The sequence below is a fragment of the Mastigoproctus giganteus genome, chromosome 7 (genome assembly GCF_048544385.1).
Source record: "Mastigoproctus giganteus isolate SK-2022 chromosome 7, ASM4854438v1, whole genome shotgun sequence".
In the NCBI taxonomy this organism is placed as follows: domain Eukaryota; kingdom Metazoa; phylum Arthropoda; class Arachnida; order Uropygi; family Thelyphonidae; genus Mastigoproctus; species Mastigoproctus giganteus.
Genome location: NC_143581.1, coordinates 68,951,363 through 68,975,724, shown reverse-complemented (window position 1 = coordinate 68,975,724; position 24,362 = coordinate 68,951,363). Strand labels below are relative to the sequence as shown.

At 39.5% G+C, this 24,362-nt stretch overlaps 1 protein-coding gene across 1 annotated transcript in view; it reads right to left on the bottom strand.

The window, feature by feature from the left end:
- The window catches only part of LOC150082984 (uncharacterized), a 201,443-nt gene that overhangs the window by 115,329 nt on the left and 61,752 nt on the right, over positions 1-24,362 (bottom strand). The window contains exon 5 of the mRNA XM_090377713.1: positions 7,664-7,757. Coding sequence (XP_090233839.1) covers positions 7,664-7,757 — 94 coding nt within the window. The remainder of the gene's footprint in view (positions 1-7,663; positions 7,758-24,362) is intronic.

Here is a 24,362-nt window from a genome sequence, read left to right as displayed (position 1 = left end):
GCATTCCAGTCTGTTCATGGCAAAGTTTGATGTAATATCATGCCCCATTTACTTTATTATAACCTCACTTACAGTGTATCATCGTGGTCCCTAAAAAAACTGGTTAAAAGAAAAACTTGTACATCTTTGCACACAAAAATTAAATCCGCTAGAGAAGATAATCACTGATGTGTCTGTTACTGCATCTGCAAGGAATCTGACATAGTACGAGAAGAGAAGAAAAAAAAAAAAAAAAAAAAAAATTTCAGATACTGTAAAAAGCAAGCCTAAGCTTAAGGAGACTGACTTGGAGAATTCACCATATCTCAACTTTGGCTTTTTTAGCTCTGACTCCGAACACAGTTTTTCCAGTAACCACAAGAAATAATCTGCTATTGATTTTACTAATTATGTACTACATATCAACCAATAATGACAACATAAATAAAAGCTGTTTTTTTTATTGTTTACTTTTATTTCAGTGCTCCTACTACACACATATACACAGAGTTGACTTTGAATTAGTAATACCTCATAGGACCATCTTTTTACTGTAACACCTGGCCAGACATGCCTTGACATGAACTCCACAAGGTGTCCTGTGTAATGCTACCCATGTATTGCATAATGTGTCCAGTAATGCTAATAGGATGTTATATCATTATATCACATTATATTATAATATATATATATATATCTCAATGATATGAGATATATATTGTGATACATTATGAGATACCTTATGAGATATATATATCTCATAATGATATCATTATATCACATTATATTATAATATATATATCACATTATAATGATATTATATCACCTTGTCAGGTAGATGATCGTAGCAGCACTTGTCCTTTTTTGGCAGGTTTCAAACACTCAATTGGATTTAGATAAGTGAGTTGGGCAGCCATGGGAGGATGTAAAATTCACTATCATGTTCCTGAAGGGGCGCTGTTGTCTGCCTACTTGGTTAGTCACACATGTTTACTGCTCCAGACTTTTGCTTTTAAAAATTAATGTTAACAATAAGTTAACAACTTTAAAACACATACCAACGGATTCCTCGTCGTGTGGACTATCGTGGGAGTAAGTTTATTTTTGATGTTTTTGGTTCTCCGCTGGGATATTTTCATTATTTTTCTGGTGCTATTGTCTGTGGGTCGAGTCACCATGCCACCATAGACATAGCATTGGAGAGTGTGGTCACTATCTTGACTGCCACGAAAGTATCTCGGCGACCTTGACTGGGGAGGGGTTACCCTTTGTGTGCTGACAGTGGATAGATTTGCTTGTGACTTGAGCGTGCTTGAACATTCTGGCAACTTTGCTGACCTTGAAATTCTCACCAGGTTTTCTCTCACTGACCTTCTCCCTTGCAGACAGATGGCAAAACCAAGACCTGTATTGTCTTCCTTGCAGCATCTACTGTGCTACAACTGATTCTATCATGTTTTGTGTATTCCCTTCCCCCCACTTGCTTAAATTTTCCACGACTGACGACTTTCAAATCCTCCCGTTTCTTGCCCCAAATTGATGCACGAACTTGTGCTTGATCGCACCCTGCAGCTCTTGTGGAGGACTTGACACCGTATAGCTTGCATCCTGCTAAACTGGAGAGCCCCGCAAATCCGAAATCATAGGGAAATGGAGAATGGAATGGAAGAGACATAGATTGGTGCTCCAAGCACAATTGAGGCCACGCCACCAACACAAGGGACACAACCAAACTCTAACCGAAAGAACAGAGAGGAGACCAATGACCCAAAATCGGTCACGAAGAAGAAAAATACAAAAATCGATGTTACCGAAATTTGATCGGGAAACCTGGAGTACAAGTGAGGCCAAGCAACCAAGTTATCAAGTGGGAGGGCTTGAAGAACAGCATAAAATGCCAGAGGGAACCATCCTGGACCCGACACTCCCACAGGGAACTGGTGCCAGAGCAAACACTCCTACTGAGTATGGCCCTTGAAAATATAATGAAGGAGAATAGTAGTAGTAGGATCTCTTCATCCATCCGTGAAGAAATAATCCTGCAATGGAATAAGCTGGAGACCTTCCTAATGAACACACATACAAATTATCAGAGAACGATGGCAACCCTGGAAGCCCTACATGAAGATGGTGGCAATCAAATGCCACAGTGCACCCCATCATATGCTCAAGCCCTGAGGAATACACCCACAGAAATACTGAGAACGGGCAAGGCCACAGAAGCTAAAAAGAAAACACTTCTGCCAACGCCAAATACAGTCATTTTAAGACAAACAGGGGAAGAAACCAGTACAAGTGAGGAAATCAAGAAAAAAGTAATCCAAAACCTCAGAGAAGAATTCGGAACAACCAGAATAAAAGCCATAAGAAAGACCAGAAATCCAGGGGTAGTAATAGAGACTGAGAGTAAGGAAGAAGCTGTTGTTATTTGGTTTTAGGAGCATTAGCAACTAAGGCCATATTGCTCCAGGGATATGTGGTGGTCATTCCCTGACACTTCCTCATCCTCCGTATTTGGTGGCTCACGGGCTCGAACCCTGGTCTAATCAAGAAGCATGTGCTACACACTGCTGCTCCTGCCCACCTGGCTATGAAGGCACCTAAAGAAGAAGCAGAAGGAATTATAACAAACCAAGATCCCTACGCTGAGCCTTGCAGCAGAGCCTCCAAAGAGAAAAAGGCCCTAGTGGTTATCTTCAACATGGACCAGGATATGACCCCTGAACTTCTGACGGAGAAGATCTACAGGAAGAATCTAAAAAGTGCACTCCCAGACCGGGATGGGAAAGTGCTGGTTATCCCAAAATACAAAACCAGAGTAAAGAACAGTGGCAACTGTAATTGGGCCATAGAGCTTGCCCCTGAGGATTGGCAAATCCTACGAACACAGAGTATCATCTATGTGGAGTGGAGCAGTCATAGGTATAGGAATCATGTGGCAGTAATAAAGTGCTATAGGTGCTGCAATAATGGCCACACCTCCCATACCTACAACCAGAAGGAAGCTACATGTGGCCACTGCTCAGAGAAAGGGCATGAATTTAAAAACTGCACAGACAAGGAGAAAGATCCCATATATATGCATCAATTGCAAATCCCTGAGGTTGGACCACACACACTCCATACGGGATACAAAATGCCCAAAGTACCAAAAAGTAGAGTGTATTCAAACGAATTGATTATGGGGACACCATAAGAAATATAACTACTAAGTTCTAAAGATACGCCAGATCAATGGGCAGCGTGCCAGGGCAGTAATTGATCAGGTACGCCACAAATCCAATGAAGAAAATGCCGACATCATCCTTATCCGGGAGCCCTATATACACAAAGCAGGTCAGGAAATTCCCAATGAGTTATAAAATCATACAGAGTGATGAAGATACCCCGTGGGCAGCAGTGGTAGTGAGGAATCTGGAAATAGCAGAAAAAAAAATTACCACAGCTCTGTACGCCCTGGGCCGCATGCGCTCATATAATCAGCTCAACTGGGAGCTTCTACGCAATTTCATTGTACTGCAGGCCTGGCATGGAAATCGACTTTACTATCACATATCTCCAATCCATCCAGACAACCCTAGCAGGACAGAGAATAATTGTAGGAGCAGATGTAAACTGCTGCTCCCTGTTTGGCACAGTGCCACACCAGACTGCCGTGGAACCAGAAATGGACAAAGGCTGGACGAATTCCTGGCTAATTCAATCCTCACACTCAAAAAACAACCCTTTAACCTGCCAACCTTCTGCAATACCTTGTGGGAAGCCACAATTGATATCACCCTGACCACAAGGAATATTGAAGGCCACGTGACCGAATGGACTGTGCAAAATGCCTGGACCACATCGGATCACCGTACAATAACCTACTAAATCAGAAGATCAATGACAAAAGTAACTACAAACAGACAATTGGCAAACATATTTGCAATCCAAAAAGGCAGACTGGGAACTCTTCAGCGTACAACTGCCCAGCAAGGTGCAAAAAACGCTGCAGGAACTGGTCATACACGTGGTGGATAGTGAGATAAAAAACCCAGATACACTCCAAGAGAAAAATCACCAGTATCATAACTGAAGCAGCAGAGACAGCGATGAAGAGGAAAACCCCCTCAGTCGGGAATATGCCTTGGTGCACTGCAGAATGGCAAAGATTGAGAAAACAGGTCCAGACAAAGCGGAAGGAATTCCAAAGAGCGTGGAGAACATGGCCACCAACAGAGGTAGCAGTACTACAGCAATAATACAAAGAGGTGCGAAATGCCTGCCTATACAGAAAAAATTAAAAAGAACAAGCGAGCCTCTTGGGAAAACCTGGTCTCCAAGACGGGGAACGAGAACCCCTGGGGCGTGGTGTATAAAATCACCACAAACAAGCTCTCCAGGGGAGAAGTAGCCACTGTAATAAGGATGCCCAACGGAAGCCTGACTAAAACGTGGGAGGAATCGATCACCAATATCCTTAGTGCTATCATCCATGAACCACCAGATATCCTTAATGAACAACAAGAGGCAATATGCCAGGCAAACCAAACGTATAGAACCCAAGAAATAGAATCGCCCTTCACAGTCAATGAATTATAGGGCGCGGCCTTGCAAATGCGCAATATGAAATGTCCCGGCCCAGATCTCATAGAACCAGAGATGGTCAAAAAAGCCGTGGAATATATACCGAACTTGATACTTAATCTGCTCAACCAATGCCTTTACACCTCACCTACCTGAGAGAGAAACTAAGAAACTATGCAGCACTTGTAGCAAGTGTATTTCACAGGGACTGGCGACTCAACAGGAAGACCCTGTCCCTGTATCATAAAACAATATTCGTCCCAGCTACCTACGGATCTCCAATCTGGTTCAGGAAGGCCGGAACAGAAGACTGCTGGACATTATCCAAAGAAACATACTTCTAACTATAACTAGGGCCTGCAAAACGGTGAGCACCCATGCTCTGCAGGTCCTGGCGGGAGCTCTTCCACTGGACCACGAGGTGACGATGTGGACTCATGTATTTACTATCCAAGGATATGCCTGCCTCCATCTATGAATTTACCTTGGACCCAACCAACAGCCGGACAACAAAGAAACAACAAATAGTGGCTCGCTCACATGTTGAAGATTTGGCAACACGGAAGATGTTGCCAAAGTTACAAGAAGCTTCATACTGATAGTCGCAAAAATGTACCCAAAAGACCCCCTCATGGTCCCTTCCTCCTGACGGGCCACGGCCCATTTAAAGCAAAACTCGGAATAATAGAAGAGTCCACATGCACCTGTGGAGAACCTGAAACCTGGCAACTTATTATGCATGACTGTGAATGCTACAAAGAACACAGAAGTAGACTTAAAACTGAGATTCAATACTTGCCGAAAAATCAAGAGTACCATCTACTGGATTCAGAAGATGAATACAAAGCCCTCAGCTGATTTGCACTTGATGTCTTCAACAGACAACGAACAGAAATAGCCATCCACAACGAATAGATAACCACAAATAAATAAAGGCAAACTGATATTGAACATCAACACAGAGGAAATGATGGCAAAATACTAAGGACAAATGGCGTAATATGCAGCAGAATAAATTATTATTACTATTATTATTAGCCATATGGTACAAGGAAGCCTGAGAATTATGCTGCACCAGCCAAAAAAAAAAAAAAAAAAAATTCCCGAGTTACCCCCTCCTGTGTGTGTGTGAGAGAGAGAGAGAGAGAGAGAGAGAGAGAGAGAGAAGTAGAAAGGCATCACCAAGAAAGAGAAGAATGATGATATCCAGCTCAGGACCCTGGGTTTGCCAAGCCCATACTCACCAGATGCGAACCCCCGGGGTAGTGGAGCACCAATACTATCACTGAAACAGCATTGATCTAGGAACCAATGGGAGTGGCACCAGCTAGGATGTCGTCACTCCCAGGATGAACCCACACACCTAGAAGAGGACTAGGCCACACCACGAGTCAGCATCGGACTGCACTTGCTGGTGGGCACTGCAAATTGCTGCTATGGCAAACTGGGCGGGGCTCCCTTGCCCAGCCCACTTTCTTTCCCCATCCCTGGTGGGGTGAGGGGATGGTCTGTCTGCCCCCCACCACACCCTCTTTTCCCTCTGGTGGGGCATGGGCATGCCCCACTGATATACCTGGGGTCGCCTTCCCTATTGACCCTATATTACTGTCTTTTCCCCCTAGCCTTCAGTCTCTCCCCCTCTCTACCTATATCGCCAGCGAAAAGTGAATGCCCCCAAACAACGAAAAAAATTTTAATTGCCAAACTCTACACACTTGCAACCTCTTTCAGCCTAACTAGATTCGAGCATTTATCCCCCCCCCCTTTTATAGGTTCTAGCCAGTGAAATCTCAGGAAATTAGGTGGCAGGACCTGCCAGAGTACTTATCTAAAAATACTGGTGTACCTGGTCTGCCTCCATGGGGCCAACTATGGGCAATGTTGGGCCTCAGTAGGAGTCCAGGGGATAAACAGCCAGATTAACAACAGAACACAATACTACACATCTACACATGTACAAAATCAATACACTTAAATCTCTGGCCTTCCCAGTGAACTGGTACACCCTCAATGAAAGCAACACGGAGATGGGGGAAACTCCTGGTGCCGTTAGACACTAAATACACTTTGTCATGTTCCTGAAATCAGTTGGCAACTTGCCTGATCTTGCAGAATGGAGTGTTCTCTTGTTAATAGACACCAGAGTCGTCTAGATACATTGCCATTATGAAGGGGTGTACTTGGTCAGCAACAATAGAAAGGTAGACAATACCACCAAGCCATTGATTAATAGTGATCAGATGCCCCAGGGCATACCACAAAAACAGTCCCCACTGCCTCCAGCCTGCCAAATAGCAACAGTGCATCTAAGTGCCATAGCCTCCATGTTGCTTTCTCGAAATGCAGATATGACTATCAATATGATAGAGTTGGAAAACAGGGTTCATCAGAACTGGTGAGAGATTTCCACATGCTGGTGGTCCAGTGTTGATGCTGATATCTGTGACAGCCATTGCCTGGCATAGCCTATACAAGCTAATGTCCAGCACAAGGTCCATATGGATATTGGTCTTGCCATCTCTACATTGTAGTGGATGACTAGCTGGGCTAGTGCTGTGCTACGAGAGAAATACATGATGCTCACTTCAGGTGTCAACAAGATGTGGCTGTCCCACATGTGACCTTTAGCTGGTTGTTCCACCACTGTAGAGCCAGTCAGAATGAGAGCACTTAACCATGTTGGTTGTTGCCAAGACACCAGCACACCTTGCCCCCACAATCATTCCAAGTTCAAAGTCAGAAAGATCAACATTGACCTATTCTTCCTTGTACAGGCTCAAATTGATTTCCAGGTGTGTAAACTACAATCTTATATCAGCTGTTGCCAAATTTAAGCTTTCACCACCATCATAGACCACTCCATTGCTACACAAGTGGCTTTCCTAATACAAACCAAACTCAGTGTATATACACAAAATAACTGCTTAAATTTAAAATTATTGGGGTGCAAATGATAAAAAAAAAAAAACCTTTCAATTTAACTGATATTCAATAATAACTAACACATCCTTACTATTAGTCCTTAAAAATTGAGGGTTTACTGTAAGTATTCTCTGAGAAAATTCATTATGCACATTACGTGTGTGTGCAGAAAATGTACATGGTTATATGCACTTACCTCTATCATTAGGAATTCAGATGCTAATGGTGGACCTAGATCTCCAATTACTACAAAAAATGCAATGCAGACTCCGATAAGAAACCCAATAATCCTAAAAAATTTTTAAAATATTCTTTAGATTAGTTTAACAGTTAGCTTGGTAACCATAATTACTGCAAACCTATGAAAATTAACGACCAACACTAATCATCACATGAACAGTAAAATTTATTTTAATCAGCAAAAGCAATAAACTCAGAACATTTTTAAAGCATTGCAAATAACGTCCTCCAAAGAAAAATGTACTTTCATTTCAATACTAGGAAAAAAAGATCCTACAAAACAGAAACAAATCAACCTTACAAGATTCCACATTATCCCATTTATGGGAATGTTTTGTCGGCCCACAGTATATTCCTTCCTCATTCTTAAAATGTATAAGCAGTGTTCTTCTGGCTATCACATTTAAATCAGTAACAAAATTAAACCATAAGACCAATTTATTACATACCATTTCACAGAAAATATAGCTCACTAGAGATATTAGTAAATCAAATTTACTGTAAAGTCTTATGCTACATTTTCAACTATTCATGCAGTCATGTAGAAGATATCACTAACTTTACAGCAGATTTTCAGACTTTCCCTTCAGGAGACTTAAATTTTTTTTACCTTGAAAGCACTGAATTGCTATAAAGTGAACAGAATGTATAGGGGAGGGTGATCATTTCATTTGCAGACTAGTACAAGATTTTATGTTTACGGTGTGAACTTTCCATAACCGCCGCTATAGGCGCTCGCCCGCCCTGATTGCTACTGAGCAGACTGTGTGTGCATGCTAGTACTTGTTGAGCTAGTGTTGTGTGAAGAGTTTTTAGCCATGTGTCACTGACAATTTTTTTGAAGAAAGTATCATGTAGACATACAGATTGAACAATGATACGCAATTTGTTATTGTGTCAGGCAGGGCTAAAATTCATCAGAAACAGTTCAAAAGATAAATGAAGCATATGATGTGTGTCTTGTTAGGACAGTCATATTATGGTGTGACTGAACTTTCTGGTGTGAAGTGGTTTCTCCAAGACAATACCAGGGCCTCATATGGCTAATATTGTGAGGCAGTTATCACTGCCATAGGTGCCGAGGTTCCCCTTATTCACTGAACTTAGCACCATGTGATTTCTTCCTGTTTCCACATCTGAAAGGTAAATGTTTTGCATCCAATGATGCTCACAGAGGCACAACGGAAGCACTTCAGTCTTTCGTTAAATGGCTTGCAAGAAGCATTTTATGCATAGGCACAATGGTGGCAAACGTGTAAAGTTCAAGGGAGAGTATTTCGAGAAGGGGACATCACAAGATTCAGATGACAATTAAGAATTGCACCCCGTGAATTAAATGATCACCCCTCATATTACACGAAAAATAAAGAAACACAATCAACAATAGCTGTACATGAGGATGAAGGCTATTCTCCCTCTTTAAGAACAAAATATCTCCCCAAATAGTACTATCAGCTTGTGATTACAGCAGATCTCCAATTTTTCCAGTGTGTTTTACAATATTTCAGCAAATTTATTTTCCTTTTGAATTATACTCCAGTTTTCTCTGTCAGTTTTCCCCACAATACACACGTATTGTTTTTTTTTTTTTTTTTATCAAAGTGATCAAGCTGGTGTTAGATGCTTTGGCTCTTATGCTCATATAACATAGTAGAGAGAGAGAAAAAGAAAGAACAGTTCAATAAATTGTATATTATCAGACAGCATTCTGTTATTGTGCTTCTAAACAGTTGCATTCAGTATCAGATATTATAATGCAGGTAAAAAAGGAAAGTAGTATTTATTTCAAGAGTTTAGGGATGCATGTATTTACCAAGTTAAAAAAAAAAAAAGACGTTTTTGAGACTATTTCATTTTCAAGAAAACCAAATCTTCCCATGCAGAAAATTTTATGACAAGAAAAAAAAAAAAAAAAAAATCGAATATCAGAAGGTGCAAGAAAGTATGGTTCTGGCAGGGCAAAAGCAACAGCCATTTGGAATGAAACGGCATCTGCCATAACTGCTAGAGTTTTGCAATGTTTGCAAAATGGTCCATTTTCTGTTTCAACTTATTGTAGTCATGGAGTGTAAACATTTATTTAGTTTCAACTTTCCTTGTTGATACTCCAGAAAATTAAGTATCCTAGTTTCTACACCTTCCTTGAAAGATGGTTTCATGGGATGAAATACAAGAGGTTTGAATGCCATAAAATACCAATTGAACACTGTATGTTATGGTTCCCAAACTTTTGTTACTGAAGTCACATTTGGAGTTTAAATATAATATATTTGCAGAACTCCTGAAGAGTAAACTGTGGCTTTCAATTTTGGAAACACTTTCCTAAAGACACTGCAATGTCTTTTAACTTCCACAAAAAAAAAAAAAAAAAAAAGTGCAAACATGTTTCCATTGTTTCAAAAGGGCAGTAATATCAGTTAGAACAAACGTCCACCCGGAGTTACAGAAGTGGGAATTCCACACTTCACCTTAAGAGAAGTCAGGCAGGTGAAGTGGGAAGTTTGTGAATGTTGGTTTTTTTTTTTTTTTTTTTTTTGCTGTATATGCTTATTTTCTAGTATCATTTTCCACTACTAATACTTAAGGGCATCCCTAAATTCTTGGAAATAATCAAGGTATAAATTAAATGTGGTACAATCAACTAATTTTGTCACAAATTAAATGCTTCTATAACCATATGAAAATTGATGCTAAGTGCAGTAAGAGAGGTGTAAACTGCTACCTTGAAAAAAAAAAAAAAGATTCATTTTTTTATTAATTAGACTAATTAATTAGAGAACTATGAAATTATAAAATGAAAACAACAAAAAATGAAAACCAAAATTTAAAACATTGCACAAGGAAGAACTGATACTTCAAATAATACTAAGCACCTCATCATAAGCAAACAACATTCACTAATAGAAAAAAAAATAACAATAAAAGTGCCATGAGTAATCACTGTGACGATTTAATCACAGGAGCATCATCCACTACAAAAATACTTGAATATTTTTGTTATGGACTTCTTATTACCAGCAAAGCAACTGTGAATTCCAACAAAAACTTGGTAACCAGTGAAAAATAAGCAAAATGGAATAGTAAAATGAAGGGGTTACCCTTGGTTAAGAAGTACATAGAATCTAAGACAGTGCACCCAAATGATGTGTATCCAACACAATTTTCAAACACTTCTGTCTAACATAAGCAGTGGGAAAACTAAAATGAGAGGAGTCTACTAGAGCTCAAGTGACCGTGAGGAGTATAACGAACTCTGTCTTTCCTACACAGGCAAATAAAATATGCTATTAAATTGGAATGTCACATAATGGATTTTAACTTTAATGACTGAAACTCATGGGTTTGGTCACTCACACAGTAGCAGAAATTTCATGGTGACAATATCAAATATATTGCTTTTTATTCTAGATTCTCTGACATGCTTCTGTAAGAAAGCATCTTACAGAAGCATGTCAGAGAATCTACAATAAAAAGCAATATATTTGATATTATTATCAGCAGTGAACTCTACATGCATTAAGAACCTCCAGATAAAAGAATCACTACTTGGGGGTAAGCATAATACAGTGATATAGGATCCATGTAAAGATTTAAATACTGTCAAGGGTAAAAGTAAGGGATTTTACTTTCATAAAGGCAACTACAGTGCTTGTAGTCACTTCATGAAAGAAATGAAATGTCTCTCCTGTTCCTACTCAATGAAGAGAATTTAAACAATTTTTAAATTCCTTTCAGTGGGAACAACTTAGCATTAGCATAGGCATATGATGCAAGAAAGCAAGCTTTTGCAGCATCAGCTTATGCTCTACATCCTTAAAATGAGGTCTCCAGACCTGTATAGAGTACTCAAGAAGTGGCCTGACCATTCCCTTATAAGGGGATAATCACCTCCTTATCCCTGCTAGAAAAATTCCTGTAGATCATTGACAAGACACTATGAGCTACTCTTGCAGACCGTCTGCACTGCTCAGAAAATTTCATATCTGCCTGCACAATTACCCCCAGGTTCTTTTCGTTCTCTACCACTGTCAGTGTAGTACCACAGAGTTGATACATCACTCTGAGGTTGCTGCTTCCCATATGTAGTACTTTACAATTGTCAATGTTAAACTTCATTTGCCACCTCTCAGCCCATCTGCTCAACCTTTCTAGATCCTGGTGCAGCAGCGTACTGTCATTAGTGTCTTTAAAAACCCTGCCAACCTTCGTATTGTCTGCAAACTTGGATATTAAGCTTGATATACCATCATCAATATAATTTATAAATAGAGAAAACAACAATGAACTCTGACGGACTCCATTAAAACATTAGTCCACGATGAGCAGTGTCCATTGATTACTACTGTCTTCTCCCACTCAACCATCCCTTTATCTGGAGCAACAATTTGCCTCCAATGCCTCACTGCTCCAATTTTTGCAGCAGTCTTCCATATGCAACGGTATCAAAAAGCCTTTCTAAGATACAAATATATGATATCAAAGTTATTCACTGCATCCAATTCCTTTGTGACTACATCATAATATCCAATCAAATTGGTCAGGCAAGACTTTCCCTTAACAAAACCATGCTCTGTCTGAGCTATAACTGAAGTCTTGTCTAGATGATCCTGCAGTGCTTCTTTAACCAGTGCCTCCATTAATTTTCCTGGAACAGAAGTTAAACTCACAGGTCTATAATTACTTGTGTCAGCCTTTGATCCTCCTTTGTGAATTGGGGTCACATTTGGACATCTCCAGTCTATGCGTACCTCCCCTGAGTCCAAAGAAGCTCTCATAATTAAGGCTAAGGGTTTGTTTACTTCCTTTGCTGCCTCCTTTAATATAACTGGATAGATCCCATCCACCCTGGGTGCTTTTTTATGTTTATCCTCAACAATTTCTCCTCCACTTTCCTCTCAGTTATTACAAAATCATCTAGCTCACTGCCAGAGTTTACTTCACCTCTGGCATTCGCCTTCCTGAATAACTGCTGTGTGAATGTAGATGTAAAATACTCGTTTAGTTTGTTAGCCACCTGAGCAGGATCCTCAACTGTTGAACCATCAATATCCAGTGGACCAATCTGATTGTTCCTTTTCCTTCTAGAGTTTACATAGGTAAAGAACTCTTTTCTGTTTTTCTTTGCATCCTTTGCCAAGGATTTCTCATAATCTGTCTTTTCCTGCCTAATCTCCTTTGTGACTTAGTTACAGACCAGCTTATAACTATCATAGGCTTCCATGTCACCCATTAATTTATGTATCCCATGTATTTTTCTTCTCTGCCATATGTCTCATTACTTCGTCTGACATCCATTTAGGCCTAAACCTTGAACAATATTTCGTAGTTGCTATGACCAACTGATGATGTTGCTGTTGGTAAACATCAGTTGGTCCCACTGTATAGAATTTAAATACTGTTTCAGACCACTTTAGTCACCTTTACGAAAGCAAAAACCCCTTCCCTTTACCCCTGATGATAGCTACCTCTTTGAGTAAATCCCACTTCAGCACACTGTGATCACTACCACCTAGTGGTTCGTTTATCTGCTGATTCTTAATGCATGAAGAATCACTACTGATAATCAGATCAGGAGTATTACTCCCTCTAGTTGCCTCCTGAACATGCTGATGTAGAAAATAGTCATCCAATAAATCCACAAAAGCCTTGCTAGTGTGTGAGTGACCAACCCACAAATTCCAGTCAATATCTGGGAAATTAAAATCCCCCATTATAAGACTGATTTACTGGCCCACTATTTCTCTGCACAGTTTCTTATTATACTCATCAGAGTCATTAGGCCTATAGCACACTCCTACTCTCAATTTTGATCTTCCAATGCTTAAATCACACCAAACTGACTCAACACTGCACTGTCCAGCGAAGTCGACTGGCTTCACTTCCTTGGATTTTATGTGTTTCTTATATATCATTAGTATATAAGATAAGTAGGCACTAATGATATTAAGATACTCTTAATATCATTAGTGCCTACGTGTACAACTATATCACCTTTTGTGCCCTTAAAAGATGATATCCGCTCTACAACATCATCAACCTTTGCCCCTGGCAGACATACCCTGGTCCTGTTCCACCTATCCTTTTTACAAAGCATGTTTCCCGTTTCCCTGACAATAGAGTCACGAACAACTACTAGTTCCTTTGGGACCAGTGCATTCTGCCTTCGGGATGACCAAGTGCAAGCTCTGGCATTGGTGTGGGCAGCTGAGAGCTTGATGGGCCCTCACTTTTAATCCTTCGAGGGCATCCACCCTGTCCTTCAAGCTCTCATATAGGCCCATAACAAGTTTTCCTGGCAAGTTTTCTAAATATCCATTGTGATTTAGTTAGGAAAGTGTTGCATCAGGATTTGCTGGGGTTATTTTTACACTTTTTAATTATGATGATGAATGTGTTTCAGTAAATCACTGGATCGTACATGAGACAATTTAGAATTAAATAATTAAATTATGAAATTAACAAGAATATAAATATATTCAAGAATTTGCATAAATATGAATGCAAACAAAAATAATAAATAATTATGTTCATGTAGGTTGGCTGAATAATTATGAGTAGTATAATCAGTCTCATCAGAAAAACTAAAAGTGCTAGAGAAAAACTGAAAACAGATTTGGAATCAAAGTCCAAAGATCTGTGTAGTTCACATTTATTTTTGATGAAAAATATTTGTTGAACTGTATCTAACATAACATATATTGTAAGAAATGGAGTAATCAAAAGGAATGGTGGTTCCAGAGTTAGTTGGTTTTTCTGATCCATGGAATGTTCTGGTTGTCTCATCTTTGATTTTAAAAATAATTTCTGAGTAATCAATTTTTTTAAAAATTACTTTAATAATGTTGTATATTTCCTTAACAAGAATCCTCACCAGGAATGGTTACACTTATTCCTCATTAGGAATGAATCTTCCTGTTGAGGATTAAGTCTGTCTGTTATGTTTACTATCTATATAATATTGGTGTAGATACACCATAGATAACTCTTAAGAAACTACAATGGTAGTTGTAGTAGGTATCATTTGCTCTGTATCTCATTGTGATGGCTACTACCATCACACAATATGAGATACAGAGCAAATGATGCTACTACAACAACTACCATCGTAGTTGTTGTAGTAGCATCATTTAAGTAGTTTCTTAAGAGTTATCTATGGTGTATCTACACCGATATTATATAGATATTAAACTCTTAACGTATTATGCCTTGTGCATTTAGTTATTTTTAAATGTTATGTTTACTGTATGTCATTTCTGAAGTAGGTTCTTGTATAAAGTACTGTCACATATCTGGCAATTTTTAGAAATCACAAAATGGAAAATTTTGGTACAAATTAACTTTCATCTGGAAGATATAACAATTTTCATAAAAAAACATTTAATGATAAGTGATATACATTTCAGCATAAGTCACATTTAATCAAGTTTATGCTAATTATATCAATATAGAAATTTTGAAAATATTATAGTTTATTAATGCTGTTCTGTTAAGGGCAGGTCCAGCATATGCTTAACTACTCCATATCTCTCTATTGTTAGCCCTCCTCTTCATTTCCTTATAACCATAATCCCCTCTCAATTCATCTGTCATAGTTTTTCCTCAGTCTCATCACCTTGTCCTCCTCCCCTTGACTTTTCTCAAATTCACATCCTTTGGAAATATATAGATAACTAGTTGTACCTGGCGTAACTTATGCCATCTTTCTGATTATGGCATAAATAGTTTAATCTAGATCCTTCAGTCTTCACCATTCTTGTTTAGCAGTGATAATTCTACAGCAGTCACCATTGGATATATGCATATGTCCTGTTTGCAGGTTGTTCCCCATCTTCTCCAACAAATATTTCAGCAATCTCCATTTTGGATGTAGGTGAAGAATTTCTCTTATCTAAGTCCGAGTCTTCTATAAATGCCATGTGCACAATCATTGTTGGATTGGCCTGGGTTATTTGATGCATTTGTTTTTATATGACTGCAAATGGACTACTGCAAACAAGTAGACCATGTATTCCAAACAAGTAGACCATGTTTTTATACTACTGCAAACAAGTAGACCATGTATTCTGGTCTACTTGTTGCAGCCTTGTCCAATTGTTGCATTACTTCAGCCATATGCTTCTCACCTTGTCATCCATTTTGCATCTTATGTTTATGGAATTTGACTTATTTTTACATCTTATATTTATGGAATTTAACCACTAGTATGAATATCTTTGTTGTTTCGAGGATAAATCCCTTGAATGTTTCCCACAGCGTATTTGTGTCTGACACCATGTAGTAGGCACTCCAGTTAATCAAGCCGAAAAAATGTCTCATTTCATTATAATTTCCTCTTCTGAAATTGAACTTCTCATCCTTTCCTTTGACTACATAGATTTCTTTAGATACAATCCATTGTATGGTATTGTGGTCATTGCCTGGTTTGATTTCCCCACTGTCAAGTTTTTTATACAGTTAGGCTCCTTTTCCAGAATATTAGAGTCCCTTGTACTCTTTTGGACATGTTTGTTCAAAATCCTATTACCATCTCCATGTATTCTGGTCTACAAGAGGTAGTGAGAAGTTACCCATAATGAGACATTTTTACTTGCTAGCCAATTCTGATTTCATGAAAATATTTTGTCATACTCCTCAGAGTAATTTAATTTGACCTGTAGCATATCCCTGCCATCATCTTTTCTTTACTGCAAGTCATTTCACACAATGCTGGCTCAATATCCACATTATCTTGATCTGATTCAAGGAAGATTCTTGCTTTACCTTCAGGCAATTTTTGTTCAAAAGCATTGCTTCTTCACCTGAAGGGGTGCTGACTCTCTTTAAAAATTACAGCTGTGGGTTGCAGGCTCCAAAAAAATAAGTGTTTGCCTTTTTAATTACATCATTGTTATTTTATATTGTACTTAATACGTAGTCTTATAGTTATAGTTACGCTGGTTATTTTTATTTTAATTTAGATAAACAGTTTTTGTAGATATACGTAAAACCGTTATTTCATTCGAAACTTGCAGCCATTGTTTTTGTATATAGTGGTAGGGAATTCAAAATTTTAATTGAGGTAGTTAGGTAGCTCTAATGTATAATTTATAGAGTAATATGCTTCACTGTTTCTATTAGATAGTGTAGTATTGACATTTAATTAATTTAATTTATTGATTTTATTAATTTAAAGTATCATGCCCCAAACTAGAGCAGCAAAGCAACGGGCACAAAGTGGCAGGAGTGCTGTGACTCGGGGGAGAACTGAGGGGTGGGCGATTCTCCAACGCATCAGAGCCTAAAAAAATGTGCGACTTGTGAAATGTTTGCCGAACTCTCTGGAACGGAACATCATATTACCATGGGGGATGTCTTTGTGTGTGTGCGATGTAAGGCATGTAAGGAAATCAGGCGACAAATCAGAGTTGTTATGGGCCTATATGAGAGTTTGAACGACAGGGTGGATGCCCTTGAAAGATCTAAATTGAGGGGCCCATCGGGCTCTCAGCTGCCCACATCAACGCCAGAGCTTGCATTTGGTCATCACGCAACACAGCGGCAACCCCCAAGGCAGAATGAGCTGGTCCCACAGGAACTAGTAGTTGTTGGTGACTCTGTTGTCAGGGAAACGGGAAACATGCTTTGTAAAAAGGATAGGTGGAACAGGACCAGGGTATGTCTGCCAGGGGCAAAGGTTGATGACGTTGTAGAGGGGATATCATCTTTTAAGGGCACAAAAGGTGTTATAGTTGTACACGTAGGCACTAATGATATTAAGAGTAGGAGACCGGCGGAATTACTTAGCAAGTACAGGTCACTGTTGAAAAAAGCCGTGAATTAGGGTTGAATTTCAAAGTGTCTGCAATTCTGCCCAGACACGATAGGAGGGAGTATATGATGAGAGCCCTGTCAATCAATTCAGCCCTGGAAAGATTGTGCAAGGCTCAAGGGGGTACAATTTTTTTCAGCCTGGTCTGTACTTGTTAACAGGAGAGACTGCTTCTACAGGGATGGGATACACTTAAATAGAAAGGGTGCAAGAATGTTTGCTGATGCTATCGAGGCAGTGTTAGGTGGGTCAGAAATGCTAGATTGGGGGATACAAGGACTAATAGATTAACAGTAGCCACTGGCAGAGGTGAAAGTGATTCTTGCACTGCTTCTATTGGAATGAGCAGCAGCTTGGAAAATAAGATGCAGGATATTTCAGAGACTGCTGGGAGTCATTGCGGTACAAGTAAACACATGGGTTGTGTTAGGGTAGCTAAGAAAAAGAACAGGTGCATGTATACTTGCGTGTACACCAATGCTAGGAGTTTAGTAAATAAATTTGATGAATTTCAGGTATTGCTCAAAACATCAAAGGCAGATATCGTTGGGATTTCAGAGACGTGGTGTCACACAGATATAAGGAATGCAGAACTGGAATTTGGGGAGTACAATGTCTACAGAAAGGATAGACAGGGAGGAGGGGTTATGCTATTAGTTAAGAAATACATAAAATCCAAGGAAGGGAAGCCAGTCGACATCGCTGGACAGTGCAGTGTCGAGTCAGTTTGGTGTGACATAAGCATTGGGAGATCAAAATTGAGAGTAGGAGTGTGCTATAGGCCTAATGACTCTGATGAGTATAATAAGAAACTGTACAGGGAAATAGAGTGGGCCAGTAAATCAGAGAGTCTTATAATGGGAGATTTTAATTTCCCAGATATTGACTGGAATTTGGGAGCTGGTCACTCACACACTAGCAAGGCTTTTGTGGATTTATTGGATGATTGTTTTCTACATCAGCATGTTCAGGAGGCAACTAGAGGGAGTAATACTCTTGATTTAATTTTCAGTAGTGATTCTTTATGCATTAAGAATCTGCAGATAAATGAACCACTAGGTGGCAGTGATCACAGTGTGCTGAAGTGGGATTTACTCAAAGAGGTAACTACCATTAGGGGTAAAGGGAAGGGGGTTATTGTTTCCTTAAGGCAACTACGATGGACTGAGACAGTATTTAAATTCTATACAGTGGGACCAACTGATGATGTTACCAACAGCAAATTCAAAATGGGAAGCATTCGAAGAACTTATCTTGGAAGCTACTAGGCTTTACATACCAACTAAGAAATATTGTTCAAGGTTTAAGCCTAAATGGATGTCAGATGAACTAATGAGACATATGGCAGAGAAGAAAAATGCATGGGATATATATAAATTAACACGTGACACAGAAGCCTATGATAGATACAAGTTGATCTGTAACCAAGGTTACAAAGGAGGTTAGGCAGGCGAAGGCAGGTTACGAGAAATCTTTGGCAAGGGATGCAAAGAAAAACAGCAAATAGTTCTTTACTTATGTAAACTCTAGACGGAAGGGGATGAATCAGATTGGTCCACTTGAAATCGATGGGTCAACTGTTGATGGTCCTGCTCAGGTAGCTAACAAACTAAATGAATATTTTGCATCGACATTCACACATGAGGAGTTATTCAGCGAGAGGAATGCCAGAGGTGTATTCAACTCTGGCAGTAGGCTAGAGAATCTTGTTATAACTGAGAGTAAAGTGGAGGAGAAATTGTTGAAGATAAGCACAAGAAAGGCACCTGCGGTGGATGGGATCTATCCAGTTATATTAAAGGAGGCAGCAAAGGAAGTAAGCAAACCCTTAGCCATAATTATGAGAGCTTCCTTGGACTCCGGGGAGGTACCCATGGACTGGAGAAGTGCAAATGTGACCCCAATTCACAAAGGAGGATCAAAGGCTGACACAAGTAATTATAGACCTGTGAGTTTAACTTCTGTTCCCGGAAAATTAATGGAGGCAAAGAAGCACTGCAGGATCAACTAGACAAGACTTCATTTATAGCTCAGACACAGCATGGTTTTGTTAAGGGGAAGTCTTGCCTGACTAATTTGATTGGATACTATGATGCGGTCATAAAGGAGCTGGATGCTGGGAATAACTTTGATATTATATACTTGGATCTTAGAGAGGCTTTTGATACTGTTGCACATGGAAGACTGCTGCACAAATTGGAGCAGTGTGGCACTGGAGGCAAATTGCTGCTATGGATAAAGGAGTGATTGAGGGGGAGAAGACAGAGTGGTAATCAATGGACACTGCTCATCGTGGACTAATGTTATTAGTGGAGTCCCTCAGGGTTCAGTATTGGGTCCATGTTTTGTTTTCTGTATTTATAAATGATATTGATGATGGTATATCAAGCTTAATGTCCAAGTTTGCAGACGATACAAAGTTTGGCAGGGTTGTCAAGGACACTACTGACCCTATGCTGCTGAAACAGGATCTGGAAATGTTGAGCAGATGGGCTGAGAGGTGGCAAATGAAGTTTAACATTGACAAATGTAAAGTACTACATATGTGAAACAGCAACCCCAGAGCAACGTATCAACTCTGTGGTACTACACTGACAGTGGTAGAGAATGAAAGGGACCTGCGGGTGGTTGTGCAGGCAGATATGAAGTTCTCTGAGCAGTGCAGACGGGCTGCAAGAGTAGCTCATGGTGTATTGTCAATGATATATAGGAATTTTTCTAGCAGGGATAAGGAGGTGATTATTCCCTTGTATAAGGCAATGGTCAGGCCACACCTAGAGTACTGTATACAGGCCTGGAAGCCTCATTTCAAGAAGGATGTAGAGCTGCTGGAACGAGTACAGAGAAGGGCAACAAGATTAGTGAATGGAATATAGGGGTGCTCTTACGAAGAAAGGCTTAAGTTTTGCAAATTACAGTGTCTGGAGACTAGGCACCAGCGAGGTGATCTGACAGAGTTGTATAAAGCCTTGAATGGTTTGAGCATGCTCAATGCTGATGGGATTCTTCCTCTTGCTCAGAATAATCACCTGAGAGGGCATAAATTCAAATTGAGGAAAGACAGATGTACGATAGACGTGCGGAAATTTACCTTTAGCCAGCAGGTGGTTGGTTGGTGGAACAGACTTCCATCCCTAGTCGTGGAAGTTGATAGCCTAAATAAGTTTAAGGCTCAGCTGGAGTATTTCGAACGAACAGAGGGGTGAAGTGGTTATTTTTTATTTATTTATTTTTTTTTTTTTTTGGCTGATGCTGCATAAGCTTGCTTTCTTGCATCAAATGCCTCTACTAGTGCTAATAGGTCAGTGGTCTCCAAAGTTGGGTGCATGCCCCCTTATGGGTGCCCGAGATGATCCATGGGCTGTGCAAGATAATCTGCATAAATCAATATTAATTAATTATGAAAACCTTAAGTTTTTCAAAACGTAATTGAAAATAAAAATTATAAATAAATGTTTTTCTAATACTTCAATATGCGGCTTTGTTTGATCATGCCGTCAGTTTCGCAAACGACCAAAACGAGCAGCCACATGCTCGCTTCGGGCTATGAGTATCTTCCATCCTTGTTTAACTTACTGAACAAATGTAGATCAAGAAAATAATTGAACAAATGATTTTATAAATGTGATTTTATATATAATGTCTTCGACGTAAATGATTTATAAATAAAAAAATTTATTAAACTTATACAGGGTGTCTCAAAAATATTGGTACAAACGTTTAGGGGAGGTAGGTAACATCTAAAGGAATGCGAATCGCATTGGAACCCATAACCGGAAACGTCACGGGAAAGTAGTAGCAGAGGCACAAGAAGCAGAAATGACACAAGACAGTAATTAGTGGCAAACATTTATTTGACATAATATTAACAATGGAGTATGAGATGGATGCATTTCATGATGTTACAACAGATGCTCGAAGGTTCCACCACGAGAAGTAATGCAGGCGTGACACCGACACAGCATGGATTGGCAGACATGGTCGAACGCACGAGTTTCTTTGACAATAGCAGCAGTGCAGATGAGTCTCGCCACGAGATCCATTTCCGTCTCCCAGGCGATTCACACACGATAGATATGAGGGCCCCCCACAGAAAGAAATCAAGACTCAATAAATCAGGTGAGCGTGGGCGCCAAGCAACGGGTCCACCACGGCCAATCTATCGACACCCAAAACGCCTGTTCAAATGGTCACAAACACACCTTCCATAATGAGCAGGCGCCCTGTCATGTTGAAACCAAATGTTGCATCTCACATTTGCTGAAACATCGTCAAGTAACCCTGGTAGAACTTGTTCAAGAAAGATCCGATATTTAGCGGAGTTCATGCGAGATGGTAACAGGTATGGGCCGACTAAGCAGTCACCGACCATACCTGCCCACAAATTTATTGCGAAGCGATGTTGTGCCGCATGGGGGAGCACACCATGTGGATTGTCGTGAGCCCACACATGAGCATTGTGCTGATTGAATAAGCCTTCCCGAGTGAAATAAGCCTCATCCGTGAACAAAACATAGGCTGGAAAATAAGTCTTGAACACTTTCTTGGAGAAACCACTTCGCAAAAGCCACACATGCAGGATGATCTTGGGGGAGCAGTAACTAAACCCTTTGGAGATGAAAGGGGTGTAAGGAATCATGCCAGACATGCTGTACACTGCAACAAGACACTCCTAAGGCACAGGCAACGGCATGTGTGCTGGTAGTAGAATTATTCTGGACGGCATTCAACACACTTTTTTCCATGGCGGGAGTTCGCGTCGAACGTGGTCTGCCCGCACTACTCCTGTTACCTCTAAATGACTCATAATCGCACAAATTTTGATGCACACATGCAAACGGTGGTCCGGTGCATGTCTGTCTGGGAAGCGTTCTCCATAAATTCATTGAGCGGCTCGTCCATTGCCCTCTGCTAATCCATACACTAGGTGCATGTCTGCCAGCTCACAGTTTGTATATCGATGCATGCTCTTTGTGCGGCAACTACTGCTTGAATGAGTAAACCAGAAATTTTCCCTCTTGCAAACTGATGAACAGCATAGTCTACCGAGTTACGGTGATGTTTCCAGTTATGGGTTCCTATGCGATTCACATTCCTTTAGATGTTACCTACCTCCCCTAAACGTTTGTACCAATATTTTTGAGACACCCTCTATATTTATTTTTTTATTCCAGGGTGCATGCTAGTCCTTTTAAGTAAAATAAAGGTGCGTGACCAAAAAAGTTGAGACCACTGCTCTAGATGACAAGAATAAGGCATGGTACCACGTGTTATTTATACCACTCATTCGAATGGATTAAGTTACTGCTTGAACAAAAGGAAAAAGTTGATGCCGTTTGCCATACCCATAATGTAGAGGAAGCCAAGAGACCATGATGGTGACTGTTACTTTTGTAATGTGAATGTAATTATATTCTTAGCAAAGAATAAGTACAAAATTATTTATCTGAACTTGGATTCAGCAATAAGAATCCCTCATGATAACAGTAGAGCAATTTCAGAACCTTCACTGCATAGACCAGATTTTTCAGAAGACAAAATGCAATGAACATGTAATTGACGGGCACCTGAGACTTTATTTGATCCTGAGCACACACTTGATGAAGAGACATCAGAGCCATTAGCACAATTTAGTTTAACAACTTCATTAGAAATCTAGCCCTCTCCAAAGATAAAGCCAAACTTCTCACCTCAAGACTAAAGCAGAAATAGTTAAGAAGAATGACAGCATCTTACTAACAAAAAAGAAACCAAGCTTTGGCAATGTTCTTTAGAGTAAATAGTCAGCTCTACTACTACTGTGATATCAATCAAATTTTCAGGGAAATGTCACAAGTACACATTACACATGAATGGTGCCTCTTCACTGACTCCTCACAGGGAAGTTTGAAAGCTGTTTTCTTGTGTAAACGGAACTTAAAGCCATCCATCCATACTGCTCACTCTTTTTTCATCAAAAAGATACTAATCAAAGCAATTCAATACAGTACTCATTAACAGAATATCTTTAATGACTTCAACATCATTGGTATGTTAATGGCATGCATGCAAGCATTTCACTGCAATAGTCAAAGAGGGAATCTTTATGGGGGTCTCAAATCAGAGATTTTCTTCAGACTAGAAGCTTCAAAAAGTGCCTCAATGTATTAGAACTAAAAATATTGCAGGCTATCAAATGACTTTTCAGAAACTTCTTGGGTAACCACAGGTCTCCACATACAAAGGTAGAGTTCAAAAACTGCTCAGTACATATAAAGAAATGGAATGTAGTATGTCACTGAAACTTCATTTCTCAAATTTGCATTTAGACTCCCTTCCTGAAAACTTTGGCATAGTGAGTCATAAGCAGAGGGAATGATTCCATCATTGAACATGATAGTGATTTTCCATTGAACATATAAAGTTTCTGAAATTAACAGATGTTGACAGACTGCTGCTGCATGTTGTACAACAACATTCTGGACAAAAAGGACCAAAGAAAAATCATCTGCACATTTTTAAATTGTGGAGATATTATATATATATATATATATATATATATATATATATATATATTTTTTTTTTTTTTTTTACAATAGTTTACTGTATTATTTTAACTGTGTGTATAAAGTATATTCGGTTTTAACTGTAAGAAGTTGTCTTAACTTCTGATATTATCAGCAGCCCTAGTAGAAAACCAAACCTAGGCAAGCTATAAAAAAAAAGTGTGTGTGTGTGTGTGTGTGTGTGTGTGTGTGTGTGTGTGTGTGTGTGTGTGTGTGTGTGTGTGAGAGAGAGAGAGAGAGAGAGAGAGAAAAAATGTATTTTAAATCCACATATGCAAAACCAATTAAGGAAGTGTTTGCAT